At 34.9% G+C, this 22,329-nt stretch overlaps 2 protein-coding genes and 2 long non-coding RNA genes across 4 annotated transcripts; 3 read left to right on the forward strand and 1 right to left on the reverse strand.

Annotated features, from left to right (window-relative positions):
* Positions 1-1,244: 1,244 nt before the first annotated feature.
* On the forward strand, positions 1,245-3,913 carry LOC125049506 (protein ALP1-like). The gene is made up of 2 exons (XM_047648851.1): positions 1,245-1,587; positions 2,686-3,913. Exons 1-2 carry the CDS (start codon positions 1,307-1,309, stop codon positions 3,560-3,562), a joined length of 1,158 nt encoding a protein of 385 aa, XP_047504807.1. The 5' UTR covers positions 1,245-1,306; the 3' UTR covers positions 3,563-3,913.
* LOC125049507 (uncharacterized serine-rich protein C215.13-like) lies at positions 1,610-5,551 on the reverse strand. The gene is made up of 3 exons (XM_047648852.1): positions 5,409-5,551; positions 3,915-4,155; positions 1,610-2,559 (listed from the first exon to the last, which is right to left on the reverse strand). Exons 2-3 carry the CDS (start codon positions 4,102-4,104, stop codon positions 1,679-1,681), a joined length of 1,071 nt encoding a protein of 356 aa, XP_047504808.1. The 5' UTR covers positions 4,105-4,155; positions 5,409-5,551; the 3' UTR covers positions 1,610-1,678.
* A 3,875-nt stretch (positions 5,552-9,426) lies between these two features.
* Positions 9,427-14,989, forward strand: LOC125049579. The gene is made up of 4 exons (XR_007117028.1): positions 9,427-9,517; positions 12,577-12,732; positions 13,642-13,782; positions 14,714-14,989. It is a non-coding gene; the product is annotated as an uncharacterized LOC125049579 (long non-coding RNA).
* A 5,741-nt stretch (positions 14,990-20,730) lies between these two features.
* On the forward strand, positions 20,731-22,113 carry LOC125049769. The gene is made up of 3 exons (XR_007117051.1): positions 20,731-21,115; positions 21,476-21,628; positions 21,857-22,113. It is a non-coding gene; the product is annotated as an uncharacterized LOC125049769 (long non-coding RNA).
* Positions 22,114-22,329: the final 216 nt, after the last annotated feature.

Consider the following 22,329-nt stretch of genomic DNA (forward strand, 5'->3'; position numbering starts at 1 on the left):
AGTTTATTCTTAATATTATTTTCAAAAACCTTTAAGCGTTTGTCCGTTATTGGCCTAAAAGTAATTTTTATGTCTTGTTTAACCCTATGGCGCTCAACAATGATTTTTTGTCCACTATGATCCGAATCCACCCAGTTAACAATACATTTTTCATATAAAACGCAATCAGAAAAAATGTTATCCAAGCAGGTAGCTGATAGGGGTAATCCTAGTTGGTTCAAAGAAAGAATATTGTAGATTGAACGACCCAAATAAATTAGTAAATCTACTTGTATATGTACTAGAAACTAAAATATTTAAATTGAAATCCCCACAGACAACCATCTTTTTGTTATTTTTACTTATAATATTAAGAACATTTTCCATAGAAGACTCAAACAGATCATAGCTTCCAGAAGGGGGTCTGTATACACACACAATTATAAATTGTTCAAATTCCACACAAGAAATTTCTATCGTTTGTTCAATGGAATGTTTTATTATGTCTAATCTTTCTTTATATTTGATATTGTTTTGTAACATTATTAATGACCCACCTCTAATTGCACATTCCCTAGTAAATGCACTAACAATTTTATAATTTTCAATACAATCTAATAATTCATTTTTTTTTAACCAATGCTCTGTGAGACATAATACATGGATATTCTGACTGTTTAAAAACAAAGAGATTTCTAGATTCTTTCCAGAAAAACCTTGTATATTCTGGTGTACTATTTTAAGGTTGCTAGAGGCCTTCTCTGTTGTCTTATTATTTAATTTAAATATTTAATTTGGGACAAGCATTTATGTGCATCATAGTTAGATTGCTCAATAGGGGCAACTATTTCATGACTAATTTGCTCCAAGGGAGCACTGTCGGAACTCTGCTGCTGTATAAAGGCATTGTCTAACCTAATAATAGAAGACTGCTCAAATAAAGCAGATTTAGCAGCCAAGTTCTTGGCTGAAGTTAGTAAATAAAAGCTTAGCGTTACTGCTAATTGTTTTTTACCAAATTTAGATAGAAACAATCTATCCTTTCTTAAAAAAAAGCTGTTATCAACAAATGACAATTTATTTATGTCAATTATATTTATTTTGTTTGAATAATACCATAAACTATCCAATGTCACATTTAATTTGTATCTTAAATTATTTTCCTTCTGCGTCAAACTCTTAGTGTGGTTTTACAGTGACGCTTCTGTCCGCGCGGGTGGTAAGCGCGCGGATGACCCGCTCGAAACTATAAAACTAGTTTTAAAGCTAGTCGCGCGGTAAGCCGCCTCGTACAGTCGTGATCGGTTTGCCGGCTCATACAGTCGTGATGAGACTTCTCGTATTTATTATACTATATTACTTATGGAAAAAAAGGCAACGACGACGACGTATACAAGTACATCCTTACAATGCCACTAGATTGCTGAGAGGCGCGTTCTCTACATCGTTTGCGGATTTAAGAGAACATAGTGACAAGTTCTTTAAACATTTTCGTCTGTCTATAACAACATTTGATGAATTACTCTGCAAGATAGAACATAATTTAAAAAGATCAAGTTTACGTCGAGCACCTATAGAACCAGTTGAAAAGTTGGCGATTACCTTAAGGTAAGTGGCATGAAAAATACTATTTAATTTTTAGTAATTACTTTATTTACAAATTTAAACAATCAAAAAAACAAAACTCGTTGAAATGTAATTAATAGAAATTGTCGTTTTCTGATGCAATATTTGGAAAGTGCTGTATTTCTTCACAGCTTTGCTGAACAGAATTATTGACTGTTGAATGAGGATCATATTGATTTGCTGTTTGATAGCCTTGCTGAGTGGTGGTACTAGACATTGATTCGTTGACTGGTAGCGTTTGGTTTGAAAAATATGATGAATTGGTTGCACACATTACAGAAGAATTAGAATCATTTTCTGGTGACATGACGGTGTAATATTGACTTGCTGATTGATAACCTCGTTGCGTAGTAGTATCATTAGAATGATTGGTTGTTGATGTTGTAGTAGAATTTGAGTTATGTTCTGGTGACAAGATGTTGGACGTCGACGTAGTGCCACTTGAAGTTGGCGCGGAGAGATCCATGGCGATTTGCAATACTTTGGCACGAAATAATAGTTTTTTATAACTGTTAAAAGATTTTAGTATTGGACCTAGAGAATTAAAAAATGACAAATCGTCAGAGCTTATGTCTGGCATATTTTTGTCTAACAAATCTACCAACTTTTTCTCAAACGCGGAGTTCTCTTGTACCCGTTCATGTTTCCTCTTCCGAGTCCATGTTGGTTTATCTTGGTCAGCCACCGGAGTAGAACTGTTTTGAGAAGAGCCAGAAATTTCGTCGTTATTTACTACGTGAGCTATTGTTTCAGATGAACTTGATTGTTCATTAATGTTGTACATAGATTCTGAAACTTCGTTTTCAGTGATACGATCAAGAAAGTTTAATTCTTTGAAATAAATGTATTTTGTAACGGTTTTTGCCCCGCTACCAGATGGTGCTTTTTTCATATTAGCTTTGGTTTTGAAATATCCATCTCTTGCAGATTTCCATCTTTGACGTAAAAGCTTATCTGAAACAAAAAAAAATTGGCAAAAATAATATTTTGTGTATCACGCCTTCTCACTTGTACTTTTTATGAATCCTTTCCTACTTGGAACTTTCTACTAGTTCTAATAATTATATATATTTTTTTCAGATTCTTAGCTACTGGGAACACTTACTCCGATCTACATGTCACATACAGAATGGGCGTTACTACTATAAGCAAAATCGTCAAGGAAGTTTGCTGTGAGATATGGGAAAAACTACGCGAAGAATGCATTCCTCAACCGACAACGCAAATGTGGCAACGTATTAGTGCAGAGTTTGAGATGTATGCAAACTTTCCTAACTGTTGTGGGGCAATAGATGGTAAACATATACGCATAGTTAATCCCGCAGGTGGAGGGTCAATGTTTTACAATTACAAACATTTTTATTCTATTGTCCTTCTGGCAATGTGCGATGCCAACTATTGCTTTACTTATGTCAACATTGGTTCTTGTGGGAAAAACTCTGATTCCACCATATTCCAAAACAGTGTACTATTTCAACAGTTAGAAAGAAATAATTTAAGGTTACCGGCTCCAAAGTACCTGCAAGGATCTAATATTGTGGCACCTCATATAATAATTGGTGATGGTGCATTTGGCATATCGAACTATGTGATGAAACCTTATCTTCGAAATGATATGAGCCACAAACAGAAGATATTCAATTACCGTCTAAGTCGTGCCAGAAGGTACATAGAATGTACATTTGGAATATTATCAAACAAGTTTAGAGTGTTTCACACTCCAATGAACGTGAGCTTCTCCAACGCAAAAACTATAGTTAAAGCTTGTTGCGTATTACACAATTTTATCAGAGTGCGAGACGGCTACAATGGAAATGACTTATTAAGCATTAGTGGTTTGATTGACATGAATCTTCAGCCAGTTTCTAGAACAGGAAACACACTACGCGAAGTGTTTGCCGATTACTTTATATCGCCTGCTGGCAGTGTTTCGTGGCAAGACAGACAAATATTCTAGAGGTACCTACCTAGTACCTATTTGAAAGAACTTATTAGTGGAATTGAATTCATTGTCGTCCTTTCAAGTATAGACTATAGTGATGATTCATAGTCATTTATGACTAATCTAATGTGTTTTTTCTGCAAGTAAACCGTTGAAGAGTGTTCAAATCATCAAAAATCCACAATCTTATTTTTAAATCCATAAAGATAGTGCTCCAACAAGTAAAATTGATCAATTTACCTTATCTTACCCTACATATCGATTGAAATCTTACCCTACATATGTTTAACGACGACTTTTATACCAACATAATATAAATTTTATATTATAAATGTAATTGATAAAAATACAAATTTTATAAACATACCTTTGTCTTTCTTTATGTAATTTTCTCCAAAGATTGCTTCTCCAACTTCTTCCCAAGCCTTATTTTTTGCGTCTTTGTTTTTGTATAATTCGTTCGATGGATCCCACAGCAACGGTCGAAAGCGAACTTCTTCAATCAATCGACCCGTATCGATATAATTCGCATTCATTTTGGCGACGACGGTACGCATGCGCGCGTCCGACCGGCGAGACTGTGCAACGCACACTGAACACAATGACTCCTCGCCAGTGTGACCGTTTTAAAAAATGGCGATCTACCAAAACTACAAGGTTCCAGTACTAAACAATACCAAAACACATGCTGAATTATACTAAAAATATACTAAAAGAAAAAGAGGGGTTTTTTTATTAAAACACTTATTATCAGTTACTTTTTAATTTTTACCAATTACACACCTTCATTATACAGACATATTAAAATAATAATAAATATTTACAATAAGTTTTATTACAAATACTAAGTCAGTATTCGCTGCACTGAGCTAACTGAGCAGATTTAGTGCGTTTGCAGGAAAAGCCCTTTGCGATTTCCGAATCAACATTTTGCTGAATAAATCGCTGAGATGATCCATGGCCCGAGATGGTATGTTATGTTCTGCCAACGCTGCATAAAATATAAGCTCTGCTTTTCTTACTTCTTCAGATATGGGTTCTTTCCTTTGAAGTAATTTATCATCGTTCTGAAAATAAACAGGATTTGATTAATTTGATGAATTTAAATCAATTATACAACTGTACATGTACTATCCAAGATTCATCGGACATCCTGTAGAAGTAGGACAATTAATTCATGTGCCATAAAAAAATAAGGGACACAATAGTCTTATAAATATGTTAATGGGGCATAGCTTTCTTACCTTGGATTGTCCACTATAATGTATAAGTTTCTATCGATGTTTTTCAGAATATGCATGACTTTTAACTGTAGCGATTCTGCTTAAAAATGTTGCTCCACACGTTTTACACAAGGCGTTCTCATTATTTTTATCTTTTGTCAACCATGACGAAAATTCAGAATTTTGTTCCCACTCAGATCTATATATCTGATCGTATTTGCGCTTCATTATCTTCACTACACATGCACATAGAGAGAAATAAATGAAGAACTAAAATATCCGTGGTCCCAAAAGGGACCACATGTATAAAAATACAGCATGTAACGTAGATAGTAATACGTAGCTAAAGCACGATTCGCGAAATTGTTAGCATTAACCGTTCGAAAGAGACAAAATGATACATTTGCGGTAAAAATCAGACAAAGACAAAAACATGTGAACGAAATATGAACGAATGGAAGTGAGTGTTTCCCGCCCAGCCCAAAAATATATCAAAATGTGTTTTAAAATGTTGAAAGTTTAAATGTACCAAAAAATACCAGAATATAAAAGGATACCAAAAAAATACTAAATTAGTGACACGGAGCCCAAATTATACCAATTTGGTACTGAATATACTAAAAACGGTCACACTGCTCCTCGCCCGCACGCGGTTGAAAAGCGCGGCTGAATTGCCGTCAACGCGGGCCATCCGCGTGACTATGTAATGATCCATGAGACGCAAAGCTCGTGGCCCGCGACGCTTACCAACTGCGCTGGCGAAAGCGTCACTGTAAAACCACACTTACTATAGGGAAATGTAAACATTACAATGTTTTTAACTTCAACACTTTGAAGATGGTCAAATAGTTTTGTTATAGATTTTTTATTTGCATTCTCCCTATTTCCTATAATTATTATTAAATTGTCATTTCCTCTAAACTTAAATTTTAATATTTTTTCAGACATTTCATTTAAAGAAATGCCAGGCATACATTAATTACTTACACTTTGCCCCATCTGGTTCATCGAAATGTATCCCAAATCTTTTCCCACTTCATCGCTAAACATAACATAATTACTGTTTGTTTTTAAAGAAACATTTTCTTTTTTGTTAACATCATTATTGAGGCTAAGCTGTTCAGAGATTGACGGCTCACACACTGACATAGACCATTCAAGTTGTTCCAAGGCAACCAGGCCTGGTGCCAGGGAATCCACCAGGTTAGTATTATTCAGGTGGTGATTGAGGTTCAGTGTGTATTCCCTCATGCTCCTCTTAGAAGACAATGCATTATATTTATGTGTAATGTTTGCCAGAGACACTTGTAAGCACTTTATTTTATCATTTAATAATAATATATTACATTCATACATTTCTTGATTTTCCTTAATTTGTTTGGAATATGATTCTATCTTGTCAATTAATGCTATATGCTGTTTTTTATTTTTTAAGCCATTTAAATAGCTTTTTTGTATCTTAATTAAACATTTTGTCTTTTTGATAATTTTATTGTGTTTAAAGTATTTCCTAATTTTTTTCCTGCTGCATTCAATACTCCTACCAGCTTCTATCTTGCTTGTGTCACTTAATGAGTAATTTAATGAGACAGCAGGATTTATATTGTATACTGCAGACATCATATTTGGAGCACTACTGACTAATTCCTCAAAAAGACTGTGGTTTTGAGAGGTAGTCCAATTTAACTTATCTGTTTCCAACTGACTTATGCAATTGTTTGCTTCTTGTAGTTGTTTTTCCAATTCAGCAATGTGCGTGAGCGTCTGCTCATACTCACTATTGCATTGGTCAAACCTGTCTATTATATACTGCAATTTATTCCTCTCATCGATAATATTTAAATTTTGAGTATGCAAATCAGCCATTTCTTTCTTTAACTTTATGTTGTACGTGTTGTATTAAATATATATGTATATAACTATTCATAGCATACTCGTATTTTCTAGTAAACACTTGAATGAGCCGTAAGTGCGGCCGTTGGTGTATCAACTGTGCCGTGCTCGCGTATTTTTTTAAAATAACGGAGCATACGGGCAGGAGGCTCACCTAATGTTAAGTATTACCGACGCCCATGGACACTCATATTTCCAAAAGGCACACAAGTGCGTTGCCGGCCTTTAAGAATTGGTACGCTCTTTTTTTGAAGAACCATTGGTCGAATTGGTGCGGAAATAATTTAGTGGGCAGGTGGTTCCAAATGGTGTTGCACGACAAAAACTGCCTTATGAAATACTTAGTTGTGGAATGACGGACGTCGAGGTGATAGGGATAGTATTTTGTATTCTGCCTTGACGTCCTAAGATGAAACTCAGCTGCAGGCATACGAACTACTCCTCTGAACACTCTCCATGGTAAATGCGGTAGAAGATGCAGATAGATGCGATATAATATATCTGCATAAGTGGCCAGTCTCAACAGAGATTAGTCTCCATGGCCGCATTTGTATTCAGAATATTGACTTTTTCTTTTATTTTAATTCACACGCGTATCTCTAGGCATCGAACAAGAGAACCGCAGCGTTGTTATATTTGAAAATCTCTGTAATTATAAAGATGACTTGGAACAGTTGTAAGGCGACGAAATGTCCATTTGCCTAGCATATGTTACAGAAAGAAATAAAAAATACACATAATCAAATGATTATATCGTCAGATACCCTTTTAAACGCCTCCACTGCTGGTAAGGGAGCGTTCAAGTAATACGTCACGCAATTTTTGGAGATTAATGACCCCCCCCATGAATCGCGCCGTAACGTTTTTCTGTACCCAAGTATAGTAAAATGTTTCGTGACGACTTAGTGACTCTTTATACCTAAAAGTAACCATTATGTAGTGTAAAGTACTGGAAAGTCGAAAATAATATTAACAATAACGCGTAATTAAATCCCTGCCCCGCATCGTAACGTTTTACAAAAATACCCACCCCCCAAATTCGTTACGTAACACTTGAACGCTCCCTAATGAGATTAACATCGCAACAGAAAACTAAGAGAAATTGCCTCTTTCAATTATTGCAAAGGATTTGAATTAACATGCTGCTGCTTTAAAAAACAAAACGACTACTAATAAGAAGAACTAGAAGAGACTCTGAGAGCAGCTAAAAGTCCTTCACGTGTTTCTGGTTTGAAGATAGATTAGAGCCACTCATGAAAAAAATTTATCTATACCTAAGAGTTTGGGGGAGCAAGGGGTAGCTTTATACAGTTTGCTTATAATAGCTTACTCACGCTGTTGCCAACCAGTATTCAGTCTGTGAGGGTATTTTCAGCTACTAGGTGGCTCATTCCTATCTTTCAACCGCTTAAAGTTCAAGACGTTGAAATCAATAACAAAAAATGGGAGAAATATCTGGGTCTTAGAATGGATACAAATTTAAAATGGAACTTTCATATATCACACATAATTACCAAACTAAAATCACTTATAGGCAGATTTTGGTCAATATCTAAATGCATTCCGCAATCTGTACGTCATTTGATCTATAATTGTTTAGTCAAGCCACATTTCATATACCTAATTGAAATATGGGGTACAGCATGCAAAAACAAAATTTCTACAATACAAACACTACAAAATAAATTAATAAAAGTACTATTCAGATACAATTTTTTAACACCTACTAATAAAATCTACCAAGAAACTAAAATTATGACGATTAAACAACTATATGTTTATAGCATGTGTATCCTTATTAAAAAAAAATTAAATAACTCTCTACATAGTAACTTATCATTTAATAAAATCAAATACACCACTACACGCAATACTCGTCGAGCGAGTTTGCTTATCTTGCCAAAGCCGCGCACAAATTATTTAAAGAGATCTATTAGGTATGAGGGTGTGCAATTGTTTAATCGGTTGCCGTCTAAGGTTCGTAACATTAGCGTGATTGATCAGTTCAAAAGGGCATTAAAGACACACATCAGAATGGGCCCATTAGACTAAAATTGGGTTAGCTGATGGCGACGTGTATCTCGTTCGTATATACTTACTTAATATTAAATTTCTCATGTAAATAAAAAATAATTTTTGTAATGAGAAATAAAGTTCTTTAAACATTTACTAGGTACACAGCGACTGATATAAGATAATCTTTGCTTCTTAAAAATGTTTTTCCAAAACCACTCCTACTTCACTCTCTCTAGGATAAGTAGATAGAAGTAATTTTGGAAAAATTCTTTATTCACCACTGCTAAGGCTTGTATTAGAATAAGTAATGAATATGTTTCGCGATTTATTATAAATAATTTGTTAATTAATAATAGGAACAGTTACACTAAATATTTTTCTTCAAAATAATTTCGTATCTTAATTATTAGCCTAATAAAAACATCTTTGCAGTTTTCATCGTGTTTTGTTCGATTACACAATTGGTTTTCGAAAAATACTCGAGATCTTGAAAATATCGAGATCTCGCGAGATTGTAATTCTTAATCGATCTCGAATGAAAGATTCCGCCTCGAGATTGCACTCTCTAGTTCACTCATTCTCACTTAACATCAGGTAAGCCTCCTGCCGGTTTGTCATATTTTTTTCTTATTTCTATCGAATTAAGTACATATTCATAAATCCATTATGAATCTTCATTGTCACATTGTCAATAATAATATTGTTTTTGGTTATGAATTTAAAATAATTATGGTATTGTGTCAGCGTCCACAGACCGATACGTACGTCGTTTAAAATGCAATTTCTACGTATTAATACTTTTGGTATATTAACGCTATTTGTTGTCGAACATCTATGTGTAAGTATTTTATTATTTCAATAAATACATTGAGACCCTGTATCCATTAGAAAATGCTTATTATAACGTTTATTATAAATATTTAACTATTTAAAACATATTATTATTTAGTTGGGGTATTTACAATGTTCTTAATTTAAACAGTAATAATAATAATTAAAAACTAAGTAATACAAATTTTAAACAAATTTTAAAAGTTTGGTCTATATGGCATACCTTCAACGCTGGCAGCATTATAAAAAAAGCACCAGCTCTGTCGTCACCGGTACTACCTAGGTAACACTGAAAATGTTTAGAAAATGTAAAACGGCTTAATGTAGAAAGTTGCCAATACTTTTATTGTTTTTCGAAGTAATCACTTGACTCATACCAATGCCTAAGCTTGCCCGTATCTGCTAGGTAGGTAGATAGGTCACTCTCTTATCTTCCTCTGTGTCGCACAGCACTGATGTTATCTTCAGTAGTCGCACCACGCTTAAACTCGTTAAACCAAAATTTTCTCGCGTTAGGTTCATTTTCACGTGTAACAAGAGTTTTAGATTTGCCGCCAATTCACAAAAACAAGTGACGAATGACTGCAATATTAGTATATAACCTAATGTAGTCATTAGGTTACCAAAGAGTTCTAAAATTGAAATTCAAAAAAGTTTTCATTAGCAATGTTTCTAGCTGGTCAATTCTAAACATTTTCAGTGTTACCCACGTATCAACCAGGCGCCAACTTAAATCTCTTAAATCAATAATCTCCAAAAATTGCGTGACGTAATACTTGAACTCTCCCTGTCCGGTGAGGCCTTTTTCAGCTGGTTCCATTATTTTCTATTGGTACCTCTTGTCCAAGTTGCGCCTCCTATTCTCTTTTGATGTCGTTTGCCCATCTCTTGCTGTCTTCCTGTTTAATAATATTTATTAAATAGATTCGTTATTTATAGTTATACATTTCTCTGTAAGATTCTTTTGTCATTTTTCTCACGTACATTTCTTTGTACTGTATTTTTCAATTAACGGATGTTAGATATTTGTTATCTAGTATTAATTATGTTATAATGTGTGTCCTTTTTAAGTAGGCAAGACATATTCGAATGTATGGTGCATGGCGATAAATTGATCTTTTCTGACAGCATATGATTTTATGAAATTGTATGGTTTTGCTGAGTAACTTGCGAAAATTGTCAATTAGGTCGACTTTGCATAAATGGAAGTGTGACACTCCTACATAAATATTATTTAACTTGATTAATATACATAATTATCATTATGACCCATGGATATACAGCCCCTTTAGACCAGTGCAGATAGCCTTCAAAATAAATAAAAAGTGAAAAAAATTACAGTAGGTTGAAACCCATTAGAAAAGCAGGGGAATATGATCAAAATGAAAGGAAAAATAAATTACGGTCGATCTGAGGTCGGGAAGGGGTCGGGGGGGGAGTTTTAAAGGTAAAAAACGGTTTATCTCGATTTCCGACAAAACTAAAAGTCCTATCGAAGAAAACTAAATGGCAATGTTGTAGGTCATAAAAAGATCTACAACTTCTGTATTCACACATTTTTCACATAACCTCAAAATTTATGTGAAAAATTCAAAAAACCAACTTTTTGGTTTTTTATTTCTATCTTTAACAAAAATATTTTTTTTTTAACGAAATTTGGTCAAAACTTACCTTTCTATGTCCCAAATACACTGCAATTTATTTGATTAAAAATATTTATTTGTTCACCTTATTTTGAATTAATATCGAAAAAACACCCTAATTTTCAATCAAAAATTCTGACGTCAAAATTTCAGCTTTTTTCAAAAAGTTGGTATGCTTTCAGTTCGTTGAAATCTCTACTTTCCTATGGTAAAAAATATATATATATTACCATAGTAAATCTTCTCAGAAAATGCAAAACATCGTATGCAGTAACGCCCAGACCCGTCATACCCTTCCCTACTTCTCTATGAAATACGAAAATTTTAGCTCATCTAAAGGCTAAAAAATTTTTTTAGGTCACTCAGGTATATATAAGTTATCTTAAAATAGTAATAAATAGGCATCTAATTATAATTTAAAGAAGATTCATAGAGAAGTAGGGAAGGGTTTGACGGGTCTGGGCGTTACTGCATACGATGTTTTGCATTTTCTGAGAAGATTTACTATGGTAATATATATATATTTTTTTACCATAGGAAAGTAGAGATTTCAACGAACTGAAAGCACACCAACTTTTTGAAAAAAGCTGAAATTTTGACGTCAGAATTTTCGATTGAAAATTAGGGTGTTTTTTCGATATTAATTCAAAATAAGGTGAAAAAATAAACATTTTTAATCAAATAAATTACAGTATATTTGGGACATAATAAGGTAAGTTTTCACCAAATTTCGTTTAAAAAAATAAATTTTTGTAAAAGATAAAAATAAAAAACCAAAAACTTGGTTTTTTGAATTTTTCACACCAATTTTGAGGTTATGTGAAAAATGTGTAAATACAAAAGTTTTAGATCTTTTTATTACCTACAACTTTGCCATTTAACTTTCTTCGATAGGACTTTTAGTTTTGCCGGAAATCGAGATAAACCGTTTTTTACCCTTAAACCTCCCCCCCCTGCCCCTTCCCGACCTCAGATCGACCGTAATTTATTTTTCCTTTCATTTTGATCATATTCCCCTGCTTTTCTAATGGGTTTCATCCTACTGTAATTTTTTTTGGTTTCAAAAATTATCGGCACTGGTCTACTTGTGGGCCTCACGTATATTTTCCATCGCAATCTATTTTGTGCTTCTTGCGTCCAATTTCAAACTCCTATTGTTTCAAGGTCCTCCAAGCTCCATCCCAACAACGCATCGGTCTACCGGGATTTCTTTTGCCAACGGGTTGTAAGTTTACCTTGGGGTTCGGTCGTCCGGTACACATGCCCCAAATACTGGAGCCTGTTACGTTTTATGAATTGGACGATCGATCGTCAAGGATGTTATAAAGTTCTTCATTGTAGCGAAGACGTCTTCGCAAACAGGGCCATAAATACAAAAATAATATTCATAAGCGAATTATTCATAGCTTTTTGAAAATTTAAGGTTCTGGAGGTTTATATGGAAAGATGTGAACTTGACGTTGTCAATGCGTCCTATTTTAAAGAACTGAAATTCAATGTAAGGAAATATTCGCGAACCGGTAAAAGATATCTCAACGCATATGCTGCAATTGTGAAGCCCTTGAGAAAAAATATGATGGTAGGAAAACTTGTCATGATTTTATTTTATTTTTGCTCTCAAACATCACACATGTTACGAAGACAAACAGATACTTATTAATATATGTTATAGAAAAGATATACATCTGAATTAACACAGAAAGGTTTCTAAAACAACATGACGAAAGGAGTTGGAGTTGCTGAAAATATCCACCGAGTCAATTTTCGTCAAAGTTTTAATGTAAATCCAACACAATCTGTTAACAGGACCATTAGGCTATGTTCAGATGGCAAAAACTTGACGCGCGTTTTCAAATCGCGCGACTTGACATTGTGGTATTTTCATACAACTGTTCACTCAGAGAAAAAGTCTCTAGACGCAGGTGATCGCGCGTTGACGCGCGCTTTGATATTAATGTAATGTCCGTTTGCTATTCAGATGAGCGCGCGCTTTCATCGCGATCGCATGTAATTTTGTTAATTTTCGTAATTATATTTTGTTCTCGCATTTAAAATGAGTGAAATTGAAGATGTTGACATCGACTTACTAATCGATGAAGTAGAAAAAAGGCCAGCAGTTGGAATATAGCAAATTTGTATATAATTTGTATTTTTTTTTTTCAAAATTGGATGAACCCAATGTGTACGTTTTCTTTTTCTATATTTTTCTTTATAATATAACCACAAAATAATAGCCTCTTCCACGTCCATTTTCTACGTTCTACCGAACTGGACTAACGAGTACTCAGGCAACGCGCGTTAGCGCTCATCATCTGAACGCTCTTCAAATTTGATCGCGTTAACGCACGTTACATGTGAACATAGCCTTAAACTATAGGCACAAATGTATAAAATGGTTAATGGGATAGTCAGCCGTCAAAATAGTATTTATGTCTATAAGATTTTTTTTTGTCAATGACGATAATTATTTGTTAATATTGTACTATAGGTAACGATTACATTTGAAGAGTATCTACATAATGAATACAGACCAACCTTCATACATTTCGATTTCATGTGGTGTGACCTGTTAGAGTCACCATTCATGCTCTTGAAGGAAAGATATGGGATCCCATGTCCTACGACACCGGTAAGTTTTTAAAGAGGATGGAGAGAAATCAAGTGGATTTAGCTAATCTAAAGAATGAAAGAAAACTTTAATAAAAAAAAATCATTTAATCACATAGGTTTTAATCACAATGTACACTTATTACTTGTCAGTAAAGAAATACATATCAATGCTACTGCCAGTTCTCAAATCAAGGGCGTAGAACGGGAGAGAAGAACTGGCAATAAACTCTCCGCCACTCTTTTTAATCGCCATTTTTTTGTTTTACAAAATGTTTGTAAGGTGCTGCAACCATTACACCATGTTCAATGTGACATTTTAAGTAATTAATAATAATAACATAAATTAAAAACAAAGCTTTGTCCTCTATCAGCAGAAGGCATGGTGAACATACACGATAAAGAGGATATTTAGTTAAAAATAAAGAGCACTAGCCCACACACTAGGATTCCCTGAATCAGCAGTCTCTTCCTTTTGACATGTTAACTGTACTTGAAAATAATTTCTACATAACACTTACTCTAGATTATTTGCACATATAAGCTTTAAAATAAATAAATGATGCAACGGGCTATGCTATTAAGCGATCAAGTAATAATAAAATAATAATAATAAAAGAAAACAGTATTAAAAAGATGAATTGTGATGAAATGCAGGAGTGCGAAACTGATTTTATAATACAAAAATAACAATTAAAACTTTGTATTCATATACCTAACCTCCCGTAGAATTTTATGCATCTGATGACCTTATTTTTATTTGATCCACGACTTTTTGACCACCCTGTATATGTAACTTAATTAATGTTAGGTTACATCTACTGCCACAGATTTTTTTTAATAAGGTTTTTTTTAATGTTTGTAAGCAATTGGAAATCGGTAGAAACATTCATAACAAAATGCGCAAAATATATATAATGAATCTCTCTTAATTCAAATCATATTTTTTTCAGATGGAGTATACTATACCTAATATTACAATATATACCGAAACATTACCAGAAGCATTTCCCATTCGTCAAGGAAGGATACGTATTCGAGCATACGAACCAAGTCCTAAAATTGCAATTGCCTCTGGATATTTATACGCGTCTTTTACAAAAAAAACGAAACATTGACATGGTTTATTTGTACAATAGTTTGTACTAATAATAAAAAAATATATTCAGACATTTTTACAATCATTTCTGCGAAACCTAATCTTAATTCATAAATGGACAAAATGTTTCCACAAAGATTTAATTGTTCATTAAAACCTAAATATGACAATCGAATATAATATGAATAAATGATTATGACTAGGTTACCAAGGATTTCTCCTGCTAAGCTAAAAGCTGCAAAGCTAAAATAGTTGTAAAACGTTTCCTTAGAAAGCTTTGCAATCGTCTAAACTTGCGTGGTCGTGACTTCATCGATCTAGTTAATTTGTATAAAATATTTAACTTTAATACTTATTCTAACCTTCTTGCTAAATTATCCTTTTTTTTTTAGAGAGTTACTAGAACTAAAAGTCTTGCGTAAGCTACGGCTCGCTTATCTGCTCATTTCAATGCTCCAGTGAATAGGCTCGCTCTTACAACTTAATTACTAACATTGATGAAAGTTTTGATATATTTTACAACAACCTTCCAACTTACCGTTACTTTGTTTATCATGCTCTTAATGAAGTTTAAGTTTCAATTTGGGTGCTTTTTTTAATATTTTCCCTTGCTTATGTTCTAATATAATTGATGTGTAAGTGTGTAAAATGTATGATATCATATTTTCTTGTATAATGCATACACGTTGTTTAGAACTTATAAATAAATAAATCAAATTCAAATGTCAACTTACAATAATTAAAAAAAACTATATCTTACACAATGGTTTCTGATACGTCAATAAAAGGCGGGCTCGGAAGACAGACTAATTTATTAATGTTCGTAATAGCAGGTAGGCGATAGATGCTACATCTTTCCCCTACAAATCACGAAATACATTTTAAACCACTACACTAGGATAAGAAATATTACAAAATTTACATAACCTAGTACTTAATAAACTAAACCAATATAAAATCTTTAATCATGACAAACAACTTATCAACTATTATTTTTAGCTCGCTTTAAAGCACGCAATGCTCGAGCCGATAGTTCCTGAGAGGACTCGGACAGGGTCTGTGTTGATTGAGGCTCCACCTGACACGCTTGATCTTCTAATTTGTTGCTTGTTTTATTAAGATCACTCTCTTCAGTTGTAACCTCCACAATCGCAGACCCTAGCCCATCATTACCCTCTTGTTCTGAGACAACCGCTGTATTCGTGCGTGACATTGAAAATCTGTTTTTATTTGAAATAATTTGGTCAGCATGTCTACGCCACTCAATACCGTTGCCCAAATCAACTTTATAAGAAACCGGGCCCGTCCTTTTACACACCTTTCCTGAAGCCCATTTGTCCTCTCCTTGCCTATAATCTCTTGCAAGTACTGTCTCCCCAATTTCAAACTCTCGCTGAGCACGCGGTATTTGTGCAAGTTGCCGCTCTTGCTTATCCCGAACAGTGGCGGCCACCTCCGGTCGTATTGCGTCTAAACGGCTACGTAAACGACGCCCTAGCAACGCCACGGCCGGTGAAATGCCAGTTGTGGCATGCTCACAGTTGCGATATTTAAAAAGAAATTTATCGAGAGCTGCGTCAATATTTTCTCCTTCAAAAACTGCCCTTTTAATTGTTTTTTTAACGGTTTTGACAACATTTTCCGCTGCTCCATTACCCTGAGGTCGATAAGGAGCCGAAGTAGTATGTTTAATGCAATTACTTACACAATAAGACTCAAATTCCATAGAACAAAATGGTGGACCATTATCGGTCACGAGCTGTGATGGTAAACCAAATCTTGCAAAAATATTTCTAAAAACCCTAATTGTAAAAGACGCGCTGGTATTAGTCATTGAAAATACTTCAATCCATTTCGTGTTTGAATCAACAACAATAAGATACCGCCTACCCCCATACTCCGCAAAGTCAGCATGCAAACGATGCCACGGGTGCAAAGGAAACTCCCATGGGTGAATTTGGGCTCGAGGTGGCGCATCCAACACGGACCGACACGCCCCACAGTTCCTACAAACCGTCTCAATATCGCGATCTAAACTCGCCCAATACACGTAGTTCCTAGCTTTTCATTTTATTCATTCCCAAATGACCCTCATGAATTTCATCCAAAATATTTTTTTGTAAATTCGTCGGAACCACAATTCTATATTTATAAATTACACAACCTTGTTCAACAGCAAAATCATGTTTTCTAGCAAAATATGGTTTTTCATCCTCACAATTCGGAACGCTTGGCCAACCGAAAAAAAATATACCGCTTGATTTTACACAAAAAATTATCTCGTTCAGTTTCCCTAGCAATATCTTTATAAGAAATAGGTGAAGAGTCCGCAACTAAATTAAGGTAATCTACTGAATCTGCAAATCGACCCTCTTGAGGAAGCGGCAAACGAGACAAAGCATCGGCTGGACCGTTATCTACCGATCGTACAAATTCTATCGTAAAATCATATGCAGCCAAACGTGCTGCCCACCTCTGTAACCGACTTGCTGCAGTCAGAGGAATACCTCCCTTACTGCCAAAAATATATGTCAACGGTTGATGATCCGTACGCAATGTAAAACGTCTTCCAAACAAATATTGATGATGTTTAAAAACACCAAAAACAATAGCGAGCGCTTCCTTGTCTAATTGACTGTAACTACGTTCCGCCGCATTAAGCGTGCGAGAAACACAGCTTACGGGCCGCTCGACCCCGCCCGGATAGCGATGCGCTAACACAGCACCCAGCCCATAAGCGCTGCTGTCCACTGACAAAACTAACTCTCGGCCTTCCTCATAGTGCGCTAAAACCCGTTTACTCAAGAGTGATCGCTTTGCCTTTACAAACGCCTCCTCACATTTCGAATTCCAGTCCCAAGAAGAATTTTTTTTTAATAAATTATGTAACGGTTGCAAAAGAGTACTTAAATTAACAATAAATTTTCCATAATAATTTAACATGCCTAAAAAGCTTTTTAATTGAGTTACATTACTTGGCGTGGGTGCATTATTAATAGCTTGTAACTTATCAGGATCTGGTTGCAAACCCTCTTTATTTATAATAAAACCAAGATACTTAACACTATCTTGCAAAAATTTACATTTAGATAATTTAACAGTTAGCCCCATACTACGCAAACGCTCAAGTACAGCCTTAAGATTAGTTATGTGTTCAGTTCTATTCGAGCCTGTCACACAAATATCATCTAAAAAAACAACACAGCCGCTCACTCCACGCAACGTTTCTTCCATTAATTTTTGAAATTTTTCCGGTATACATGATAAACCATAAGGAGTACGACGATAAGCAAAAGTACCCATATGGGTAGTAATGGCAGTGACCGGCTGTGATTCCTCAGATAAAAGACACTGCTCGTACGCGTGCGTTAAATCTATTTTCGTAAACTGCTCCCCCCCTCTTAAATTAGCAAATAATTAATCAATTCGCGGTAATGGATAAAAATCTCTTTTTAATTTGGGATTCACAGTTATTTTATAGTCCCCACAAATACGTATCTCCCCATTTTTTTTAACTACTGGTACGATTGGGGTCCCAAAATCAGAGTACTCCACCCGATAAATGGATCCGTCTGCCTCAAGACGCGCTAGCTCGTTCTCAACTCGCGCGCGAAGTGCTAGTGGCACCGGCCTCGCTCGCACATAAACCGGTTCGTTATCGCAAAGTTGTAATTGAATAGTTTTCTTACATGTGCCCAACTTATTACAAAAAACTTCTGGAAATTCCTTGCTTAATCTATTCACAAAAGAATCTTCCGCTATTTCATTAAGATAAATCTCTTTAATATTCAACGCACGTAACCATTCTCGTCCTATTAAAGGTCTAGCACCTTCTTTTATAATATATAAACGTAATGATTTAACTTCTACGACGCCCAAACGCACATTTACCTCAATGTAACCCAAAGACCCGATCTGAGTACCTGAATAAGACCGTAAGATTATGCCATCCCTTATAATTACTTTATGACAAAAAAATCTATTATACATTTTTTCACTTATTGCTGATATACGACTTCCCGTGTCTACTTCGCATCGAATTAAATTATTGTCTATAAAGACCTTTATAAAATAAGGTTCGTTACCCTGACTGCTTAACTTCAAATTAAATAACTCAACATCAGATTCGTCCGACACAAAGTTCTGTCGACTATCACTACCACGCACTTGTTTGCACATCACTTTTAAATGACCCCGTCGGCCACACTCATCACAATTGTATTGCTTAAAACGACACTTATCCGCTTTGTGTGCCTTGCCACAGCGCCAGCATGAAACACCAGAACCTGAAGTCCCCGCTCTTCCACCTGCTGAACGCACAGCAACACCAGCGCCCTTGGCGCTCGGTATGTAGGTCGTGCGCGGCTGTTGGCTGCCACCGCCACGCGCGTAATGCAAGCCCTCGCTCACCTGACCGCCTGTTGTTCCTGATGCCTCATTCACCGATGCCCGTGTGGACCCACTGACCTCTGCGTGCCGTTCAGCCGCCTCCAATGCCAGTGCCAGTTCCACAGCCTCTTTATACTGTATCTTTTTCTCGGCAAAAATTCGAGATCGCATAGCATCATTCGCCAGACCCGATACAAATTGATCCCGAAGATTTTCTTCCAAAGTTGAGCACGATGAACACTTGCCGAAATTACATGAAGAGGCCAAGTGTTTAAGGGCCTGCAAGTAGTCGGTTAAAGACTCCCCATTTTTTTGACGTCGCAAACGAAACACGTGCCGTTCCGCGATTTCGGACCTCTGAGGTTCTAAATGTTCTGTTACTAATTTGACTAACTCATCAAATGTCGAATCCTCAGGAAATCCTGGTGCACAAAGATCACACATGAGCATATAATATGTTTCCTCCCCGACCACGGTCACCAGCATACTAACTTTTAATTCTTCGTTAATGTTATTTAATTTTATAAATTGTTTTACACGCCGAATATACGCTGGCCATTGCTTGGAACCCAAATTAAATGATTCAATTTTCCCAATCGACATTTTATACTTTTTAAATCGTTAAACCTCGTCGCCAAATGATACGTCAATAAAAGGCGGGCTCGGAAGACAGACTAATTTATTAATGTTCGTAATAGCAGGTAGGCGATAGATGCTACAGTTTCAAAACAAAACAAATCATTAATTCGTAGAAATGGCAGATTAAAACGCCGATCCGTGGTCGCTGACTAAATCACACCAGCCCTGCGATTCTGTAACTCACTTTTCGAACTCACACAACGGGTTTCTGTTAAACAATAAACTACAAGCTCCCACCTTTTCAGAATGCCAAATCATAAAATGACTGCTTCACAACTGATTTGAGAGCGACCGCCGATGCGAAAACCGCTGTGTGAGTTCGAAAAGTGAGTTACAGAATCGTAGGGCAGTTGCTTAAATAAATAAAACTAGTATAATATGTAAGTAATGAGATGTCATTTATGAATTGTTATCTAATTTGGTGGAAATAATTACATATACGTATATAAATGTATAAATATTATCATTTATATTTGATATTCGCAATTATTATAATAACAAGGTTCCGGAGATAGCCATTTTATTAACATATAAAATATGTTTTGTGAGTTTAATTAATTATTACAGTGCAATAATTAATAATGTAATATGTTTTTTTATGTAATAGGAGGCAAACGGGCAGGAGGCTCACCTGATGTTAAGTGATACCGCCGCCCATGGACACTCACATTGCCAGAAGGCTCGCAAGTGCGTTGCCGGCTTTTCAAGAATTGGTACGCTCTTTCTTGAAGGACCCTAAGTCGAATTTGTTCGGAAATACTTCATTATAGAACATGATGCAAACGTGGCAGGCTCACCCAATGTTAAGCGATACTCACCGCCTATGGACAGTGGACAGTATGTTACCGTCTTATTAAGAATTAGTACGCTAGTTTTTTGAATTCCGTATATATACAGTTTTTTTTAAACAAATTAAATCAATTACAAGTGATAATCATCGCTTCTGCTCGATACACAAATTAAATGTTTTTATTAATAAAATATATATGAATAAAAACCTGCAGCCAAACGCTAGTGAAATAAATAACACATGATATATTCCTCGATAAACATCACATAATTATTAAATAAGGTAATATCAAATAAATATTAATAATTTTAGGTTCGCTAGTGCCACATAATCTTCTGAGCTTAGACTAGAACACAACTTCAAAGTATAATGCTCCAAATAAATACGTCCAAATGGCTCCATACTACTATTTTACTATTTGTATTCGTTGCTGTAAATGTAAGTACAATGCTATAACTTCAATATATGTTACGAACTATCTACATGGCAATTATAGTAAACATAAATTTTACAAAAAATTAAAAATACAATAATAATATTACACTTCCAATTTTAGTTTTTACTAGTATTTTTTTTTGCTTAACAATGCGGATTATCAGATCACATAACAATGCCATTTTTGAAATTGATCATCCTACTACCGAATATATTAAGCTCTGGATAAGTAGTTTATTAGTAGGGAACAACTGTAGGTCGGTTTGAACCTTGGGAATAAATAAGGGACGACATTGGTACTTTTTGACAAGTTTCGATAAAGTAATAGCTATAAACTAAAAAAAATCCTTATTAAATTTACAGTGTAGCGAATGGATAATAGAACGGGTACAGCTGCAGGAAATTAATCAAAACTATCTGAAGAATACATCTTTTGACTTAGTCTCTTACTCGAGAAGGAAACGTGTAATAAACTTTTACACAGAAACCTTGGAAACATTTGATAACAACGTTACGGTGTGTATGGACCTTACAAACATAAAAATCAATAAAGATCACGACTATATAAATATATATATATAATAAGAATTTGATTAGATGATTGTTTCTTGTTCTTAATAACATAACCTAACTGGCATGTTGAAGAATGAATCCTGGTATGAAAAGAACATACAAGACCCGCGTTTTTTTTAATTATCTAGAGCCGTCCGTACTTCTATTTATTTACCAATTAAGAATTTTCAGGTCAGCAATGAATACGAAGAGTTTATGAATAACGAGTACAGGCCAGCTTTTGTTGGTCTTCGATTCAAGCTTTGTGACTTCATAGAAGCGCCGTATGTAATGATTAAACAGAAGTTCGGAATACAATGTCCCATACCACCGGTAAGAATTAAATACAAGTGATTGAGATTTGTAAATCATAGACAAATAGTCTTCTGACCCTGACGCATGCCGTCGCTTTTTGGCTCTGTGGCAGGCCGATGAACATGGTATGGTATCTATTAATTACACGGCGCACATAGAAAAATTAATTGTCTTGGCAATAGAGTTACGCGCCTGGTATACTCAAGATAAAAACTTTTCAACGTAAAAACAAATTACGCTTGTGTTAAGAAAATAACTACACACACATGTGAAAGCTTGATCTTTGATAGTAACTATTTGATTCCGTTGAACTTCTTTTTCACTTTTTCACTTTTAAAACTTTTGGCTGT

Source organism: Pieris napi, chromosome 5 (genome assembly GCF_905475465.1).
Source record: "Pieris napi chromosome 5, ilPieNapi1.2, whole genome shotgun sequence".
In the NCBI taxonomy this organism is placed as follows: domain Eukaryota; kingdom Metazoa; phylum Arthropoda; class Insecta; order Lepidoptera; family Pieridae; genus Pieris; species Pieris napi.

What these genes read in the sequence shown, in the direction of transcription:
- LOC125049506 (XM_047648851.1), top strand. Translation starts at nt 1,307, where the DNA reads ATGAGACTTCTCGTATTTATTATACTATATTACTTATGGAAAAAAAGG. An exon ending in AAGTTGGCGATTACCTTAAG is followed by an intron (nt 1,588 to 2,685) that starts GTAAGTGGCATG and finishes TATTTTTTTCAG; the next exon opens with ATTCTTAGCTACTGGGAACA.
- LOC125049507 (XM_047648852.1), bottom strand. Translation starts at nt 4,104, where the DNA reads ATGCGTACCGTCGTCGCCAAAATGAATGCGAATTATATCGATACGGGT. An exon ending in TTACATAAAGAAAGACAAAG is followed by an intron (nt 2,560 to 3,914) that starts GTATGTTTATAA and finishes TTTTTGTTTCAG; the next exon opens with ATAAGCTTTTACGTCAAAGA.